General features: G+C 43.5%; 3 protein-coding genes and 1 long non-coding RNA gene across 5 annotated transcripts; 1 reads left to right on the forward strand and 3 right to left on the reverse strand.

Moving 5' to 3' along the window:
• Positions 1-696: 696 nt before the first annotated feature.
• LOC119278651 lies at positions 697-1661 on the reverse strand. Of its 2 annotated transcripts, XR_005137911.1 has the most exons (4): positions 1554-1661; positions 1359-1478; positions 937-993; positions 697-860 (listed from the first exon to the last, which is right to left on the reverse strand). It is a non-coding gene; the product is annotated as an uncharacterized LOC119278651 (long non-coding RNA). The 2 variants fall into 2 exon arrangements; XR_005137910.1 differs by having other exon boundaries at positions 1359-1660.
• Positions 1662-1771: 110 nt separating this feature from the next.
• Positions 1772-4332, reverse strand: LOC119278650 (DNA-binding protein EMBP-1-like). The gene is made up of 6 exons (XM_037559985.1): positions 3945-4332; positions 3689-3812; positions 3476-3582; positions 3320-3377; positions 3124-3217; positions 1772-2941 (listed from the first exon to the last, which is right to left on the reverse strand). The coding sequence occupies exons 1-6, from the start codon at positions 3974-3976 to the stop codon at positions 2700-2702; spliced, it is 657 nt and encodes a 218-aa protein (XP_037415882.1). The 5' UTR covers positions 3977-4332; the 3' UTR covers positions 1772-2699.
• A 6458-nt stretch (positions 4333-10790) lies between these two features.
• Positions 10791-11658, forward strand: LOC119282422. Its single transcript, XM_037562657.1, has 2 exons — positions 10791-11235; positions 11473-11658. The coding sequence occupies exons 1-2, from the start codon at positions 10806-10808 to the stop codon at positions 11649-11651; spliced, it is 609 nt and encodes a 202-aa protein (XP_037418554.1). The 5' UTR covers positions 10791-10805; the 3' UTR covers positions 11652-11658.
• A 2326-nt stretch (positions 11659-13984) lies between these two features.
• Positions 13985-15879, reverse strand: LOC119278652 (probable methyltransferase At1g27930). Its single transcript, XM_037559987.1, has 2 exons — positions 14914-15879; positions 13985-14202 (listed from the first exon to the last, which is right to left on the reverse strand). The coding sequence occupies exon 1, from the start codon at positions 15836-15838 to the stop codon at positions 14966-14968; it is 873 nt and encodes a 290-aa protein (XP_037415884.1). The 5' UTR covers positions 15839-15879; the 3' UTR covers positions 13985-14202; positions 14914-14965.
• Positions 15880-16080: the final 201 nt, after the last annotated feature.

Genomic DNA, 16080 nt, shown 5'->3' on the forward strand with positions numbered 1-16080 from the left:
GCGACACACGAGGAGCCGACAGCGGCGGCAGCGGTGGCGTCCGGCAGGCGGCACGCGCGTGCAACCACCTGTGTGCATGCGCGCCTCAGGCGCCGTGATTGGCGGGCGTCAGGGCACGCGACAAGTGCGGGCTGGCGTGGGGTCGGGGGACGTGGGGGGTGAGACCGTGACGGGTGCGGCGCGACGCGAAATACAACGCCTTGACTGCGAGGGCTACCACCGTGATCGCGGGCGGGCACGTCTGCATTCCTGCCACGTCACCAGGCGCGTGCGGCCGGCCGGTTTAATTTTTTTCCCTCCCGGACGGGCGGGCTGTATTCATATACGTATACCTCCGCCTTTTTTTTGCGGGCGGGCGGGCCGGCGGGGGAAGCTTTTTCAAAATATGCCCATCCTACCCTCTGTTATGAAGGGGTATTGGGCAATCTCAGCCTTCCTTGTGTTTACAGGGGGTCTACCAAAACGGAAGTGTATAAATAATAGGTTGCAGAACTAACAATAGGTTGATAACTACTCCTATATACGTACTAGTAGAGTGCCCGTGCGTTGCCACGGGCTCTTGAAATAGTTTGCAAGAGTTACATGTTAAATTTCACACGTACAAACAATATAACACAAACACAATTATTGAATAATTGAAGACCATTTTTGCAATATAAATTGATAAAAGAAAAAGATTAACGACATGTCCATGTAACAAATTGAGCGATGTTCGACCTTCACATCTATTACAAAACTATTAATATCTAGATGATGCGCCTAAGAAATTCTTTCACAATATTAGGAAAGTTGCATTTAGCTTCACTCGCACGATGTTTTAACAAGTATAATAAAAACTGCTTCCTCAACTCATACCCATCCTGCACAAACAATATATGTAGTTAGTATGAAAATTTCATGCTGAAGGTCTTAAAACATATAACGGACAATACTCACCGCGCAAACCGGCTTGACCAATGCATAAAATGAAAAACAAAATAGCCAGACACATTCCTGCAATTTTTTAAATTAATAATATAAAGAATATAATGATAACAAAAATAAATATTTTTATTATGAATTCATTACCCCTCTATACTCGTTGGAATACCAAATGGAAATAAACGTTGTCATTTAGATATATCGGAATTCCAACCAGGCAGCTTTATTTCGAGTGCTTCTTTGAAATCTCTTGCAAAACTTTTAAATTTTAGTGCATGACTCAAATTTTTGTCCTCTGACGATTGTGATGTTTGAATAGGGTCCATAATATATAGACGACATGCCTCTTTGTCGATGAATGCCTAGGAAAGATAAATCTACAAGTGGAGCTATTAGAAATAACAATAAACCATGATAACATTAGACAAAATACTTACCATGTTGCACGATGAGATGTCTTTGTCTATCCCAGGCCAGCTATCAAATTATGTTGCCAACGTCTGGAAAGTTTCCTTCTCGCAAAACTTTTGACCTCGTGTTGACTCTAGTATCATGGACTATGTAAAAAAAGAAATAGTGTTTCAACATGTTGATACTAATGCCACATAGAATGAAGAGTTACGATAACTTACACAAAATCTTAGATCCATGTAGTGTATAGGATGGTCTATGAACAATACTCCCTCGTCACATGGCAGTATACGCACAGCGGTGTTGAAGCAACCATTGTCCACTTCTCTCTCCCACCCTCGCTCTTTCTCTCTTTCCCACCCTCTCTCTCACACCCCTCCCCTCTCCCTCTCTTTCTCACCCTCTCTCTCACACCCCCTCCCCTCTCCCTCAACTGTGGACCAGCTTAATTTGCTCAGTGTTACTATACTATAGTATCCTGGAAGCCTAAACATTAAAGAGAAAATTTAACCTTTATAGGGGCTAAGACAACTGAGTTCAGAATTTATACCATCAAATAATCTTAAGTTAATTCATTTGCTGGCCTAGAAAATCGATACAGTGTTGTCTTACTTGCCTAAACTGGATATGTTTCGCTGTTCAGCTGAGTTCAGAATGTCAAATATATTATCCCCAGAAGATAATTTTAGCAACATGCAGGTAATAGCTCATAGGAACACTTGACTAAACATCCCTACTGTAATCAAGTCCAGTTAAAACAAATCAAGTATATTAGGCAGCATTGCTCAAGAAGCAGTAGAAAGTATATTCTAATTAAAATTCTGGAAGCCTGAGATGATCCCAGATGGCCAAAACTTTTAGTGATTGCATACTTCACTATGAAGCCATCGCTTAAATTTCTGAAACAACAAAAATGGGTGATTGTTTCAGACATTATGTCCAGCATAACCTATCTGGAGCACTCTCATGCCGAGAGATCATTGTGCGGACCTAACTTAACAGTCAAACGTCCATAACGTTGAACCTAAATTTTATAACTATCATTTCTCTACTTCTAGTGACAGTGTGCCACACGCTCACCAGGAAATAAACAAGTGCAGGAAAGTATGGTTGTTATAATCATATAAGATGCAATCTGAAAAACATTTACATGCTATTTGTCACCACATTTTTATAAAAGAGGGCTAAAGTAAAACCAAGTTGCAAGTAAATGCACTATTTGTATTTTCCAAAATGAGAGGAAAACTACTATTCATTCATGACAATTGCCAATTTTACCACGCTCTCAAAAATCATGACGGTGCAGAGGCTGGAGGTCTGGAAGAAACAGAGACCTTCCTTTGAAGAAAAGAATTCATAACGGAAAACTATACCATCTGAGACAGTGAAGCGTTACTCTGGGAAGAAGCTGCGGCATTCACCTCCCCCTGTACTATGGAGGATGGAGAAGCGCTCAAGGGATCCATCCCAATATTCAAGTTCGGTGCAGCACTGGTGAGTGCCGCCCTCCCAGGTGCCAAAACTAACAGTTTGGATGTAGACCTCTCCTTGTCTTCCAATGGCGGCTCGGTTACAGCATTCTGCACTGTGGCAGCCTGAGATGGCTCACCTGAAAATGCCAACTGTCATTCTCACATACTACCAACATAGACAAACTACTCCATTACAGCACTCTCATGGTGCCCGCACAAGGATGCGAACCGACACAATGACACAAATCCAAGCCCACTTCTTCCTTTTTACCAAGTGTAACGGGTACTGTCATTGTCTTTCCAAACTAACCCATCATACCTTGTATCCAGGAATTATGGTTTGTGATAACTGATAACCCATCTTCTGTATTTGCAGCGCCGGACTTCCTCCTCTTCGCAGATGATGATGAGCCCTGGACAGAATACATAAGCATAAGTGAAATTGTGGATCAACCAAAACTAACAATCAAATATTGCTAGAAAAAGCATAATCCAGACAATGCCAAACGAGGCACCTTCTGATTGGCGCCCGTATCTCCCTTCTCCGATGACCCCTGGCTCCCGGCATCGCCGCTGTGCAAGCCATATCAGTTGATTTCAGTTCAGCCCACCCGGCCAACAGACAAACAAGAGCACACCGCACACATGCAAGCACAGAAACCACGCCGTACCTCCCGGAGCTGGAATTGATCTCGCCGGAAGGGACACGTCGTGTCTTCCCCACCCTCTTCCCTTTCCCTGCCGCCGAGGCAGACTCGCCGGCCATGTAAGGCACCCCCTGCACAGAGCAGAATGCAGCAGACAATTTCACAACACGGACGCACAACGTACGGTCAGGTCCAATGCGCTAGAATATAAACGAGGGAGGGGAGCTCGGCATTTACCGCGGCCATGGAGGCGTGCGCGTGCGCGTAGTACGCCGCCGCGGGGTGGTGGTACATGGGGAACGGCACCGGCGCGCCATACGCGGCCCCCGGCCCGGCCGCCACCAGGCCGTGCTGCTGCGTCCTGCCGCGAAAGAGGAAAGAAAACTGATCAGAACTCAAAGCCCGCCATCAACAAGGCAACGCCACCACCAGCGCCGCGCCGCGGGTCTGCGGCTCCGGAGCGGCTCTAGGAGAGGAGGATCGCATCGCGTACCTGGGCCTGCGGCGGCAGCGGCCACGCGGCATAGGGGATCCCGGCGGCGGAGGCGGCGGCCGCGTAGTAGGCGTGCATCGAGGCGGCCCACTCCGTGTGGGTTGGGGGTGGCTGGCGGCGGGGCTCGCCGAGCCTGGAGACGAAGGGCGCACGCGGCAGCGGCCACAGCTGAGCCCATCGCGGCTCGGGCCCGAGCTGTGCGTGGCAGTGGATCCGCGGTGGCGTCGGCGTCCTGGGGATCCTAATCCGCAACGGGCGACGTATCCGAGGCGCCGGTGGTGGCGGTGTCCTCGTGATCCACGACGGCCGCGTCTGCCTGGATCGGCATCGGCGGATCCAGCTGCGTATCCTCGGGAAACGAGGAGGAACGGATCGGAGGGCGACGGCAGCGAGATCGCACGAGGACGGCGGCTCTGTGTCCTCGACGGATAGATAGGAGCGGTTTTTTGCGGGGTGTTTTTTCGCTACGTGCGTGGGGTGGGGTGGGGAGGGGACGAAAAAACCAACGAAAAAAACTCGGACGAAAGTGGTGGGACGAAAAAAACCCTGGAAGTTTGGGCGTGTGCGGACTCGATCGCGGGGTTTTCTTTGATTTTTCGCGGTTGAAGGGATGGTGGGAGGAAGTACCAAAGAAGTACCAAAAAAGACCGAGTGAGGTGTGACGAAAATAAAATCCGGAACGCAACCTACCAACTGAGACATTAGGAGTAGAGATAACAAATATTGTGTATCACCAAAATCTGTATCATTATCGATCGACATAAGCACACAAATCAAGCATATATACCTTTAGCGGAAAATTCAATAACCAATCTAGTCCCCAAGTCCTCAACATCACAGACTTGCAAAGATAATCAATCTCATCTACGTTCAACGAGATATGCAACACTCCCTAAAAAACGAGGTATTCAACACTACCTTTGAGAAGCAATTCCTCTGTTCATTCTGTTAGAGAGAATCGAGAGAGAGGAGCGGATGGAAAACAGATATATGAATGAACAGTTATTTTATTGATTGAAGATTGGGGTATTTATACCCAGTTTACAAGGCGGTTACAAAAAGGAGGCAGTTGCCAAAAGTGGCACCGACATAGCAGTGATTAATAGTTAATTAACCTAATTAATTAATTCCTAACACTCCCCCTAATCAATGCTTGTCTTTGTGAATATACATCATCTTGATAGACTCCTCCTAGTATGTATTTGCCTTGAACGTTCATCATCTTCATTTTGAAAGTCTCCTCCAAAAACCCTGTGGGAAAAATATGAGGAGAATAGTGCAGATATGTTGCTAAAACTCCTTTAAACCCAGTGGGAAAAATAATAAGGAGAAAATGATGCAACTTATAATGATTATTGTCTCTTGATAACTCATATGATAAAAACCTTTGAAGAAGGAGAAAAATCATCGATGAGTTTAGAGAACAATTAATATGTCTTGAGTACTTTCTTTAAAAACCCCGATAGGGAAAAAAGAAAGTATGACATGCCTCGTTAAAAACCGTTATGAGAAACTTTGAGAGAAAACTCATAAAGGAAAAGAGTGCGATTATATATGCCATCGAAAACTCCTTTAAAACCCAATGGGAAAAATATAAGGAGAAAATGATATGACATATATGAACACTTGTATCTATATTGTCTCATTAAAAACCTTTTATTAGAAACCATTAGGGAAAAACTCGTGAAGGGAAAAAGAGTACAATATATGTAATCTGATGTTTGTTAACAGGTTATACTTTGGGAGATTACTCCCCCTGAACTTTGCAAATCTGGAGGATGTCTCATCAATTACATTGACATGATCATGACATTATGAATAATATGTCGGTTTTTCCAATATTTTGTTTGCAAACTATTTCATCACTTTTCTATAATTCATGAGGATAAGTGATCTCGAGCAATGTGCTTTGTGATATTGCTCTTCATATAACCTGTATGTATTGAGTAATACAAGTGGTAGCATCTTGATAAATCAAGTTATGTTACTCTGATGAATCTCAACCACATGGTTTTGAGTGTGGTTAATCATTCTGCTAAGCCAACCATATTTTCAATGCCTTTAGATAAAGTAATTATGTCAGAATGATAAGGGGAAGTAGCCATTAAATTCTATTTATATGAATTCCATAAGAAGGCTATTCCATCAAATTCAGTCATTGATATGGCTTTGTTGGGGTCAAGTAAAGAGCCAATATCATGGTCAAATCTTGATTTTCCTGATGGAATTGTTCAAGATTTATTATGAACTTGAGATATAAGTTAATATTCCTCATATCGACCATATACGTTTTGTTGGTGTGATATATCCACATTGAACTTCTCAAATATGTTTTGGATATATGTAGACTGATATGTATTCTTGAGAGAATGCTCAAGTTGTAAACTTAAGCTAAATTTGGTTTAATCCAAATTTTCCGCCTTGAGATGATTTTGTATATGTTTAGGTCTTGTATAGGCATTGATGATGAAGTCATCGATATACACTAAGTGATATAAGGAAAACCAATTTTGGATTTCCTTATTAACACAGAAGTAATCATCATTCTTTGAGTAATCCCTTTGAAGAAGGAACTCATTTAGTCGGTAGTACCATATGATTTCCGACTATTTCAAGTCATAGAGTGACTTTGAAGTTTTACACAAAACATGCTACGATTTATCTTTGGATTCGGAATTTTAAGCCCTTCAGGAACTTTAAAATAGATATCCGAAATGAGTGATCCATATGAGTATGTAGTCACTGCATCCATTAACTGCATGGTATTATTTGTACTGCCTATGATATTTAGTATCGAAACATAATTCCACTAATACCATAAGGGTATGTCACATCGTGATCGATGTCGGATCTCTGCGTGAACCCTTTTGCTACAAGCCTCGCTTTCTCACCACCTCATTGACTTTGTCTATGAATGAGAAGTTTTTAGTATTCCATATGGAAGATACTTATGAGGAGTAGGTATTACTGCAGTAAATACCACTCATTTGTTGAGCGAGTGCTATCCTTCATTACTTGCTTCCTTTTTATGTGAACCAATATGAGTGCAAGAGGCACTCTACCATGGATTTTGGTTCTGGGCCCAAAAGGTTTTAGCAATTTGAGAAGAAATATATGTCGACAAATGTAGTCTTTAGTTTATATGATCCTGCTGGAATCATTGAAGTTTGTGGATAAAATATGTACTCCTTTTTAACTCCTTGTGATTTCCTACAACAAATGGAGTCAAGGTGTTTCGATGTCCCGGCACCAAAACATTTGTGCACCTTTATGCCGGGCATTGGATGATGAGCATCCAGTGAGGTGTCTTTCAACTTGATGTTGAATTACATTTACTAGTTGAGGATGTGATTTCCTCTGTTTCCGTGGAAGCATATGAGAAGTTATATCTCGTATTGTCAGATTTTCTCCCCTCTTGCTCTCATTTGGGGAGAAGAGTGGTTTATCAGGTACCTCCACTCTTCTGACACTTTACTGCAGGAATATATAATTTAGTAACACCTTGTCATCAGTAAATGTATGTGGCAGATTTGCAATGTGTTGCAAATATATAATTCTCTAAACTTCTAGTTCAGATTCTTTGAGACGTGGATATAAGGATTGAATGTCAATAACATTTCTAATTTATTTTTTCGGCATTCTTTGTGGTACTTATCTCCCCCTAATGCCGAAAATATCCTTATTGCTGATGCAATCAGCGTACGGACTATGAATAATTTTGATTGACGGATAAATTATTATTCCTCACATAGATCCCCGATTTTCTGTGAGTGCCCATTGATGTATGCTGGAGTGGTGATATCGGTATGTAACCGAATTATCGCAGATGGGAAATACTTTGTTGATTTCCACGTAGTTACTACAAGGGGAAAGTAGTATGAAATGCAGTTGGTATGATTTAGATCATACTTATGGTGTGTAAGGCCGTATGTGTCCAGCAAGAGGCTGGTAAATTTACAATTCTTTAAGATTGGTCATGTAATTCATTTCACTATCTTTGATAAGAAATTTAGTTAAACCATTCTGGGTATGTACATAGCATACAAAAATATAATCGGACATTGCTTGTGAAATGATTTCAATGACATTGTCCATTCGAATGGGTTTTTCGATCCTGTTTTCAGGAGAATTTGCTCCTACTTTGATAAGTTGAGCAATTTATTTAGTAAGATCATGCATGTTTGTGTGTGATAAGAGACACACTTGAAATCATTTTATAAATGTTCCTATGAGTACCATGAAGTATCTGAATAATTCCACATAATGGTTAACTAATCCACATATGTCTTCTTAATGTATTCAAGGAAGATTGAGTGGCTCATTTAGAATTTTAAGGTGAGAGTGCCTTAAAACTGATTTCCCCTATGGCACATCTAGTGCGCATAAAATCTGATGATTTGGGATATTTTGCAACTTGTTAAGTTGTGACCAACAGAATTGTCAATAATTTTCTAATCATCCCCAAACCAGGATGGATAAGTCTATCAAAATAGACATTTAATTTATTAATATTTAGAAAATTATTTCGTACGCAACAATACTAAGTATGAATTTAACCATGCTATCAAATTTATTAAATATTGTATCCAAGTGATGGGATATTGAATATCCTACTACATGTAGTAGTACAAGTACAGGTTAATGCTATTTTTGGGAATAATTAGGAGATTACCTAAGGTCTCCGATATTATTGAGTGCAAATGAGTTCATCCTCCATTTTCTGCACTAGATTTTGGTCCTCCTTCTGATGAAGATTCTGAGAACAATTCTTTACCAGAATCTGGTTGTTATTTGCAAATTTTCAAATTTATCCCATTGAACTTATTTGCCTTTTAATAAATTTGTGATGTGGTTCGACCATATGTTTGAGGGTTTGGTAAACATAGGTACAATATTTATATAACCACGCATCTGATAAACTTGAGAGTTGTCTTTTGATCATTTGAAAATGACCGATTCTTAAGAGATAATTCCGTCTTTGGTTGTCTATTAGCCTCCACTTTACTTCGAATTCCTCATAGTTCTATTTTGTGACAACTAACTTGCATACTATTCTCGATACTAGCATGAATTTTAAATTATGGTATAGCACCCATTGGGTGAATCTGATGATTTTAAGAAATTCCATGTTTCTTGATCATAAAAAAAGGTAGTACCATCTTAAGAGGATGTAAAGTGCATTAAGGGCTTTTCAACTGGATCTGTATATAGGAAAATATTTGATCACGAGATCTCAACTTAAAGTTGATTAAAGTGACAGAATTGTGAGATGCAATAGACTTGATGTTTTGAAATCAAATGGGTGATCAATCGTGATGTGCTCATGGCAGCATGTTTCTCTCAAGGGAAAAATTGTAGTGAATAAATACATCCATAATTAGTTAGTTTGAGAACTAAGTGAAGTTGATGACATATAAAATGCAACATATATATACTTAGCTATCAAGAGAATAGCCATTGCAGAAGGTGGAGTTGTAGTGGCAATAGGCCACGGGTGGACACAATGACTGATGTCATGAATCATCTTAAAATAAATACTCCCACCTAATCTTGAATTTAGTGCATTTGGAAATGTCAGGCATGTGTTACATGAAAATACTCATGGCCAAGATGATCCTTGGTGAACCTGGGTGTATCCTTCAATACAATAGATGTGATGAAATCATTGCTAATGTTTTGGACTTCATTCTTGAGAAAATATGTGACTTCAGAGTCACTGCCAAAACACATAGACTTTTCATGTTTATCATTGGTTAGTCACTATAAAAGTATAACCACAATTTGATGTGGACCTATCAATAGTGTTTGAGACACTCAACAATTTCTATAAATTGTGGTATCCATTTTAATGAATGGACGACACTATAATTAAAATAGTGACATAGGCTCCACTGCCATGTATTTTACCAATGTAATAGAAGGTAATTACTGGTATGTGCAAATATTTGCATAGTTGTCTATGACATATTAAAGCAAAATGAGGCTTGAATAAATGATATTTGTGGAAAATATTTGCCGTTTCAGCATGTAGTGTTCATGCATGAATACCTTTTATTATGAGAGTAAATATCTTTTTTTTAGTGAACAACAACAATTGCTTCAGAGGAGCAATTTTTTTTTATGATAGCTGATGCTATACACTCATATGTGTAGACCTTCATTTATATAGAATAACACTTTGAAGATAGTCACCGGATGCGGTGTAGATCTCGCAGTAATAGAAAAACATAGTCTGACTTTTGTCAGTAGATGTTCATAATTCTATTACCTTATGTTATGCAAAATGTATGAAATCACTTTGAAGGTAGTCATCTGTCAAAATGACATGATGTAGACCTTGCAGTAATAGTGGATAGTCTGCAAAATTTGCAGTAGATGCCAGTATTACCTTATGATATATTGAGGTAGTCACATATAATATTAATATTTGGAAGATCACTTCGAAGGTAGTCATCTTATCAAAATGACAAGATGTAGACCTCACAGTACTGATGGATAATCTGCAAATTACGCAGTAGATGCCATCAATACCTTGTGATTCCAAAATATAATATGGTGTAGTCAAATTAAGTATAATCCTTGTTTTGAATTTACATCATGATTTGCAAGAGAAAAAAAATCAATTGCAAAACATAGGTGTTGCACTTATTGTAAAGAATAGCACTAGTATATTGGGGTCCATTGCAGATGTAATGATCGACCCATCCATCAACATAGCTCAATGCCTTGGGACTCAACCGATATGATATACTACGGTATTAACCAAAATCTAAAACAGTAAGCCTGATGACTTATGTTCGTGTAGTATTAAGTCTGATGACTTGTTTGCCAATAAAAGAAACTAGAAGGGCTTAGTCTCAAATGGCCGAAGAGATAAGGTTTCCTATCGTCATCCTCAATGCATCTGGAATCAATCGATTTGTTCGGTATGCACATATAGCACCGGCACCGCCGCTGCGTACCAGTGTAACCGGGAGAAGGAGAGACCGGGGGTGGGCGGGTGGCGCCAGAGGGCTTGCTCGTCCAACGCCGCGCGCCAGAGGGCGCTGCCTGGCGTCGCTGCGTCCTCGGCCGCTGCGTCGACGTTGCTGTAGTGTCGTGGGCTGGTCGTGCTACCGGTGCCGCCGCGGTGGAGATCGCCGTTCTAGGCGCCGGCCATTGGTTACCCCGAGGACACGCCGCCTGTACTGGAGGGTATGCCGCGCCGTGGTCGTGCTCCGCCTGAGGGAGGAGCGCCGCGTCGAATGCTGCATCCGAGAGGTGGAGGACGCCGTCGTCGCCAAACGCCGAGGTACGCTCGCTGGGGCTTCTTCCCTTCTTTTCTCTTGTTCTTGATGCAGATTCTTCTATTCTTCTTGATTGAGAATTTCTTCCTATTTTCGTTTGAGTAGCGATCAATCCATCTCACCACGAGCATACGCCGGATGAAGCGATTTGCAAAACAGAATTTGTTATTAGATTTTTGATTGGTTGCAAGAAGACAAAAACAAATTGAAGAATGTCCTGATCCAGTTTTCCTCTTTTACAGAAGCATGTCCATTGATTACTGCTGTGGACGGGAATATGGCTAATCGAATCGGCGGCATTCTTCTCTTCTCCTGTGGCCATTTCTCAGCGGAGAGCAAAAGTGCTAATAACGTGTTAGAGAGAATCGAGAGAGAGGAGCGGATGGAAAACAGATATATGAATGAACAGTTATTTTATTGATTGAAGATTGGGGTATTTATACCCATTTTACAAGGCGGTTACAAAAAGGAGGCAGTTGCCAAAAGTGGCACCGACATAGCAGTGATTAATAGTTAATTAACCTAATTAATTAATTCCTAACACATTCCTCGGCGAACAGGCTAGTCGTGGCTGCTCTGTTGCCGCCGAATCAGCCGCCACCAATCTGTCGTTCATTCCTTTCCCTGCCAAATCAGCCACTGACGCTTGTTGTCGACACTGCTACTTGCTTCTCTCCTCTTGATCCCGTCTCCTTCCGCCACCTCGCTGCTCCTCCTCCCATCACCGCCATCAGATTGGGAGAGATGAGAGAGAGGCAGCGGCATCCGACGGGGTGAGAGAGAGATCGGAGTGGCAGCGGCGACGTCGTGCAGATGGTTTGTAGGGCGAGTTTGTCTTTGTCGGGACCGGGAAGGAGGTGAGAGCGAGACACGATGGGTATGAGTGTGTTCGGCATATCTATCGACGATGGTGGCGGAGCCGGGCGATGGTGGTCGTCACCTTACTCCAGCGGAGGCCTGGACGGCGAGATCCGCTGACCCCATGACCGACCACAAACCGGAGGAGGGCCGGGGCGTGGTAGCAGGCGACTGTTGCTGCTAGCGGAGAGCCGGAGACCCATCATGCACTCGACGAACTCCCACGAGGCCTGGCGGGGCGTGGCCGCGCGGGGACGGTGATGGCGGCGGTGGCTGCTCGAGGTCGTGCAGGGAGAGTGCATCTTCATCGAGGGGATCGAATGCGAGGCTGCACCCGTGCAACAAAAAAAATCAAAACAAATACTAGAAAAATTCAAAAAATTCCAAGAAAAACTTGTATGGTAGACAATTTGATGTGTGAGGTCCGCTCCAATTTTCAAATCATTTGGACATCTCAGCAGCTCTCAGCAAAAAAGACAAATTGATTGTCTGTAAAAAAGTTTACTGTTCATGTACTGTTTTGGTCCGATTTATTTTTTTTGCTGAGAGCTGCTCAAATGTCCAAATGATTCGAAATTTGAAGCGGGCCTCACGCATCAAATTTTCTACCGCACAATTTTTTTGATTTTTTTAAAGTCATTTATCCTTTTTTCAATGAGTTTTTTGGCTGCAGCTGACTCTTAATCTACAACTCGTTTCTCTTAGCTATCATTTCCTCTCTTTCAGCTCAACAAAAATATAATATTCAAATTCAAATGCTTACAACCTGCTTGTATTATCTTATTATAATTGTTCTAAGGTATTCCCTTCTCATAATACAATCAGGCCTCTTTGATTCATAGGATTGCAAAAACACAGAAATAGGGAAAACGTAGGATTGAAATGGCATGTCCATTGGATCCCTGTAAGGCCTCCTTTGATTTGAAGGATTTTTCATAGGAAAAACGCAGGAATTCTCATTCCATAGGATTTGCTACTGTAGCGATGTTTGATTTGCAGGAACAAGTATGGAGGAATACTGTTGCAATCCAGAGAAACACTGTTGGTTTCCTGTGATTTCGCATGAAGTGAAACATTGAGTCAGACCTCTTTTTTACACAAAGACCGAGGCAAGAGGAACAAAGTTGCATACCAGCGCATGGTTTCTCTACTAAATAATGCATTCCTTTGATTTCAGTTCCTGCATTTCAAACGTTCCATTTGTTTCATATTCCTATACTTTCACTGTTCTTCAATCCTCTGTTTTACAATTGCAACCCTATAGATTTCCTGTATTCTTTCTATTCCAGTGTTTTTGCAATCCTGTGAATCAAAGAGGCCCTAAGATTTGGGTTTGTTTGATTGTGTCACGGGAAAAACAAAGGATTTCTTCTAAGAGGTTGGAGTGGATGTTAGAATTCCTATAAAATGTAGTACAAATGAATCCTTAGGAAAAAATCCTACAGGATTCAACCCTATGAATCAAACGATCAACGTAGGAAAAATTCCTAAAGATTCTAATCCTTTAAAGATCCTATAAAAATCCTCTGAATCAAAGAGACCCTCAATATACTCGCATGTTCTATATTATGGGATGGACGGAGGAGTGACAAATATGACTGATTACAGCACAGCCTGCTCCTGAGCCCACTTCTACCAGGCCGGCAGGCCCCTTCACCCCAAAAAAAGGACACGTCAGGTCCCTTATTATTTCATACTCCCTCCATTCCAAAATATAGTGCGCCCGCGCTTCCCGAGGTCCAACTTTGACCATAAATTTAACCAACGAGACCAACTGCGGCGGGAGAAAAAATTATATAATTGAAAACTTCTTTCGAATACGAATTCACTGATATAATTTTTGCTCCCGCCGCAATCGGTCTTGGTAGTTAAATTTACGGTCAAAGTTGAAGCACGTGGATAGAGAAAGCACTACATTGTGAAATGGAGGGAGTACAGTATATTTTTGCAGCAAGCACTACACCTGTCAACTGAGCACTGAGCACATGAACATACACTGTGTGCTGTGCCCGACATGTACAGTACAATCAATAAAGAGAACATGGTAGCAGAACAGCAACAGGGCTTGACACTTGCACCGATGAGGCCATCTTCTAAAAACACCCCTCGGAAACCTGCATCGTCAGAAGAAAGGCCTCTTTGATGCACAACTTTGACTGCTAATATAAACAAAATTATATGGATCTAGCTTGTATAAATGATATCATCATATTTGTCTTACAAATGGTTTTATTTCATAAACCTTTATATTAATTCTATCGACATACTATAAGCGAAAATCATAGTCAAAATTGTGTCAAAGATCAGAAAACGTTGACCGCGCCTTATATTTTGGGAATGGGGAGTAGTTAGCTAAAAATATGTATTCTTTATTAATATATAGCCCACCTCACAATTTCGCCGAGTTCTTTGGAGTTCGTGCTGCAGTTGACTCTTAATCTACAACCCGTTCTCTTGTCTATCATTTCCTCTCTTTCAACTCAACCAAAAATATGTCATTTAAATGCTTACAACCTGTTTATATTATCTTTAATTGCTCTAAGGTATTCCCGTCTCATAATACAAGATGTATATACACAACCATCTTAGGGAGTAATAAATATGACTGATTACACCACAGCCTGTTTCTGAGCCCACTTCTACCAGGCCCCTTCACCCAAAAAAAAAGGACACGTGAGGTCCCTTTATTATTTCATACAGTATATTTTTGCAGCAAGCAAAGCGCCTAATTACTACACCTGTCAACTCAGCACATGAGCATACTGTGTGCTGTGCCCGACTTGTACAGTACAATCAATAAAGAAGAACAGCAACAGGGCGCTTACACTTGCACCGATGAGGCCATCTTCTAACAACACCCCTCGGAAGTCCGCATCGTCAGCAGAAGGGCCTGTTGTCGCCGCCGCCGGCCGTGCCGTTCCGCCGTGACACCGGCGGGATCCTGAAGTGCCAGAGCCGGCCGGTCTCCCCCACCCGGAACCTCTCGCAGAGGAACTCCTCGGCGTACATCCTCTCCACCCTGCGGTCCACGTCGTGGAGGAACACGTCGGTGTCCCCCTCGCCGCGCCTGGCCCGCGCCATCGCCGCCGCCGTCCATATAGCCGCCATCCTGCCGGGCGCCGACGGGAAGTACCCCTTGGGCGCATCCACCATGAGCATGTCCCAGTCGTTCTGGTACACCTCGGGCGGCAGGTTGTGCAGCGCCAGCGGGCAGTCGGCGTTGCCGCGGACCCGCAAGGGGACGTCGCCTTCGGCGTCGGCGCCGGGGACGCAGGTGGGGAAGTTCCGGTAGGAGCGGAAGAGGACGTCGGCGTGGTCGAGGCGCGTGCGGTACCTGACGAGGTGCGCGCGCAGGAACGGCGACTGCGCGCGCACGATGCGGTACCACTCCGGGTCCTCCTCGAGGAAGACGGTGACGCCGCCGGGGTTGAGCGCGTGCCAGAGCGGCGAGTCGTGGCCGAGCCCGAACACCAGCAGCCGCAGCGGCGCGCGGCGGCGCAGCACGGCGAGGGAGAGCGAGATCTCGTCGCGCGACTGCTGCGGGACGTCGGGCGTGGTGGCGTAGTAGAGCGCGGCGTCGGCGAGCGCGGTGAGGCCCGGGGGCGCGTACCCGTCGCCCGAGGGCGCCGTGACGGCCGGCAGGCACGGGAGCAGCGGCAGCAGCGGCAGCGGCGAGGTGAGGAGGGTGATGACCAGCAGCGACGCCGCGACGAGCAGCGCGGCGGTGGCGAGGCGCCCGGGGGGCTTCATTGCGTTTGCTGTTTGCGGTGGCCGGTCGACGCGGTTTCTCCTCGCGCTGGACGATAATGCCGCGCGGCCCTCTCTTTTTCTGCCACCACGTCCCGGTGTCGGCCCGCCCAACGATGCGACGTCTCTTTCTCTCTGCCGATCGTTGATTGGCTGCGTGCTGCATGCATGCCCATACGGACCCACCAAACACGTGGGTTCGTCTGCTAGGATTATTCGAGGCTCGTGGAATAATTACTTTCGAC

This window comes from Triticum dicoccoides, chromosome 3B (genome assembly GCF_002162155.2).
Source record: "Triticum dicoccoides isolate Atlit2015 ecotype Zavitan chromosome 3B, WEW_v2.0, whole genome shotgun sequence".
Lineage (NCBI taxonomy): Eukaryota > Viridiplantae > Streptophyta > Magnoliopsida > Poales > Poaceae > Triticum > Triticum dicoccoides.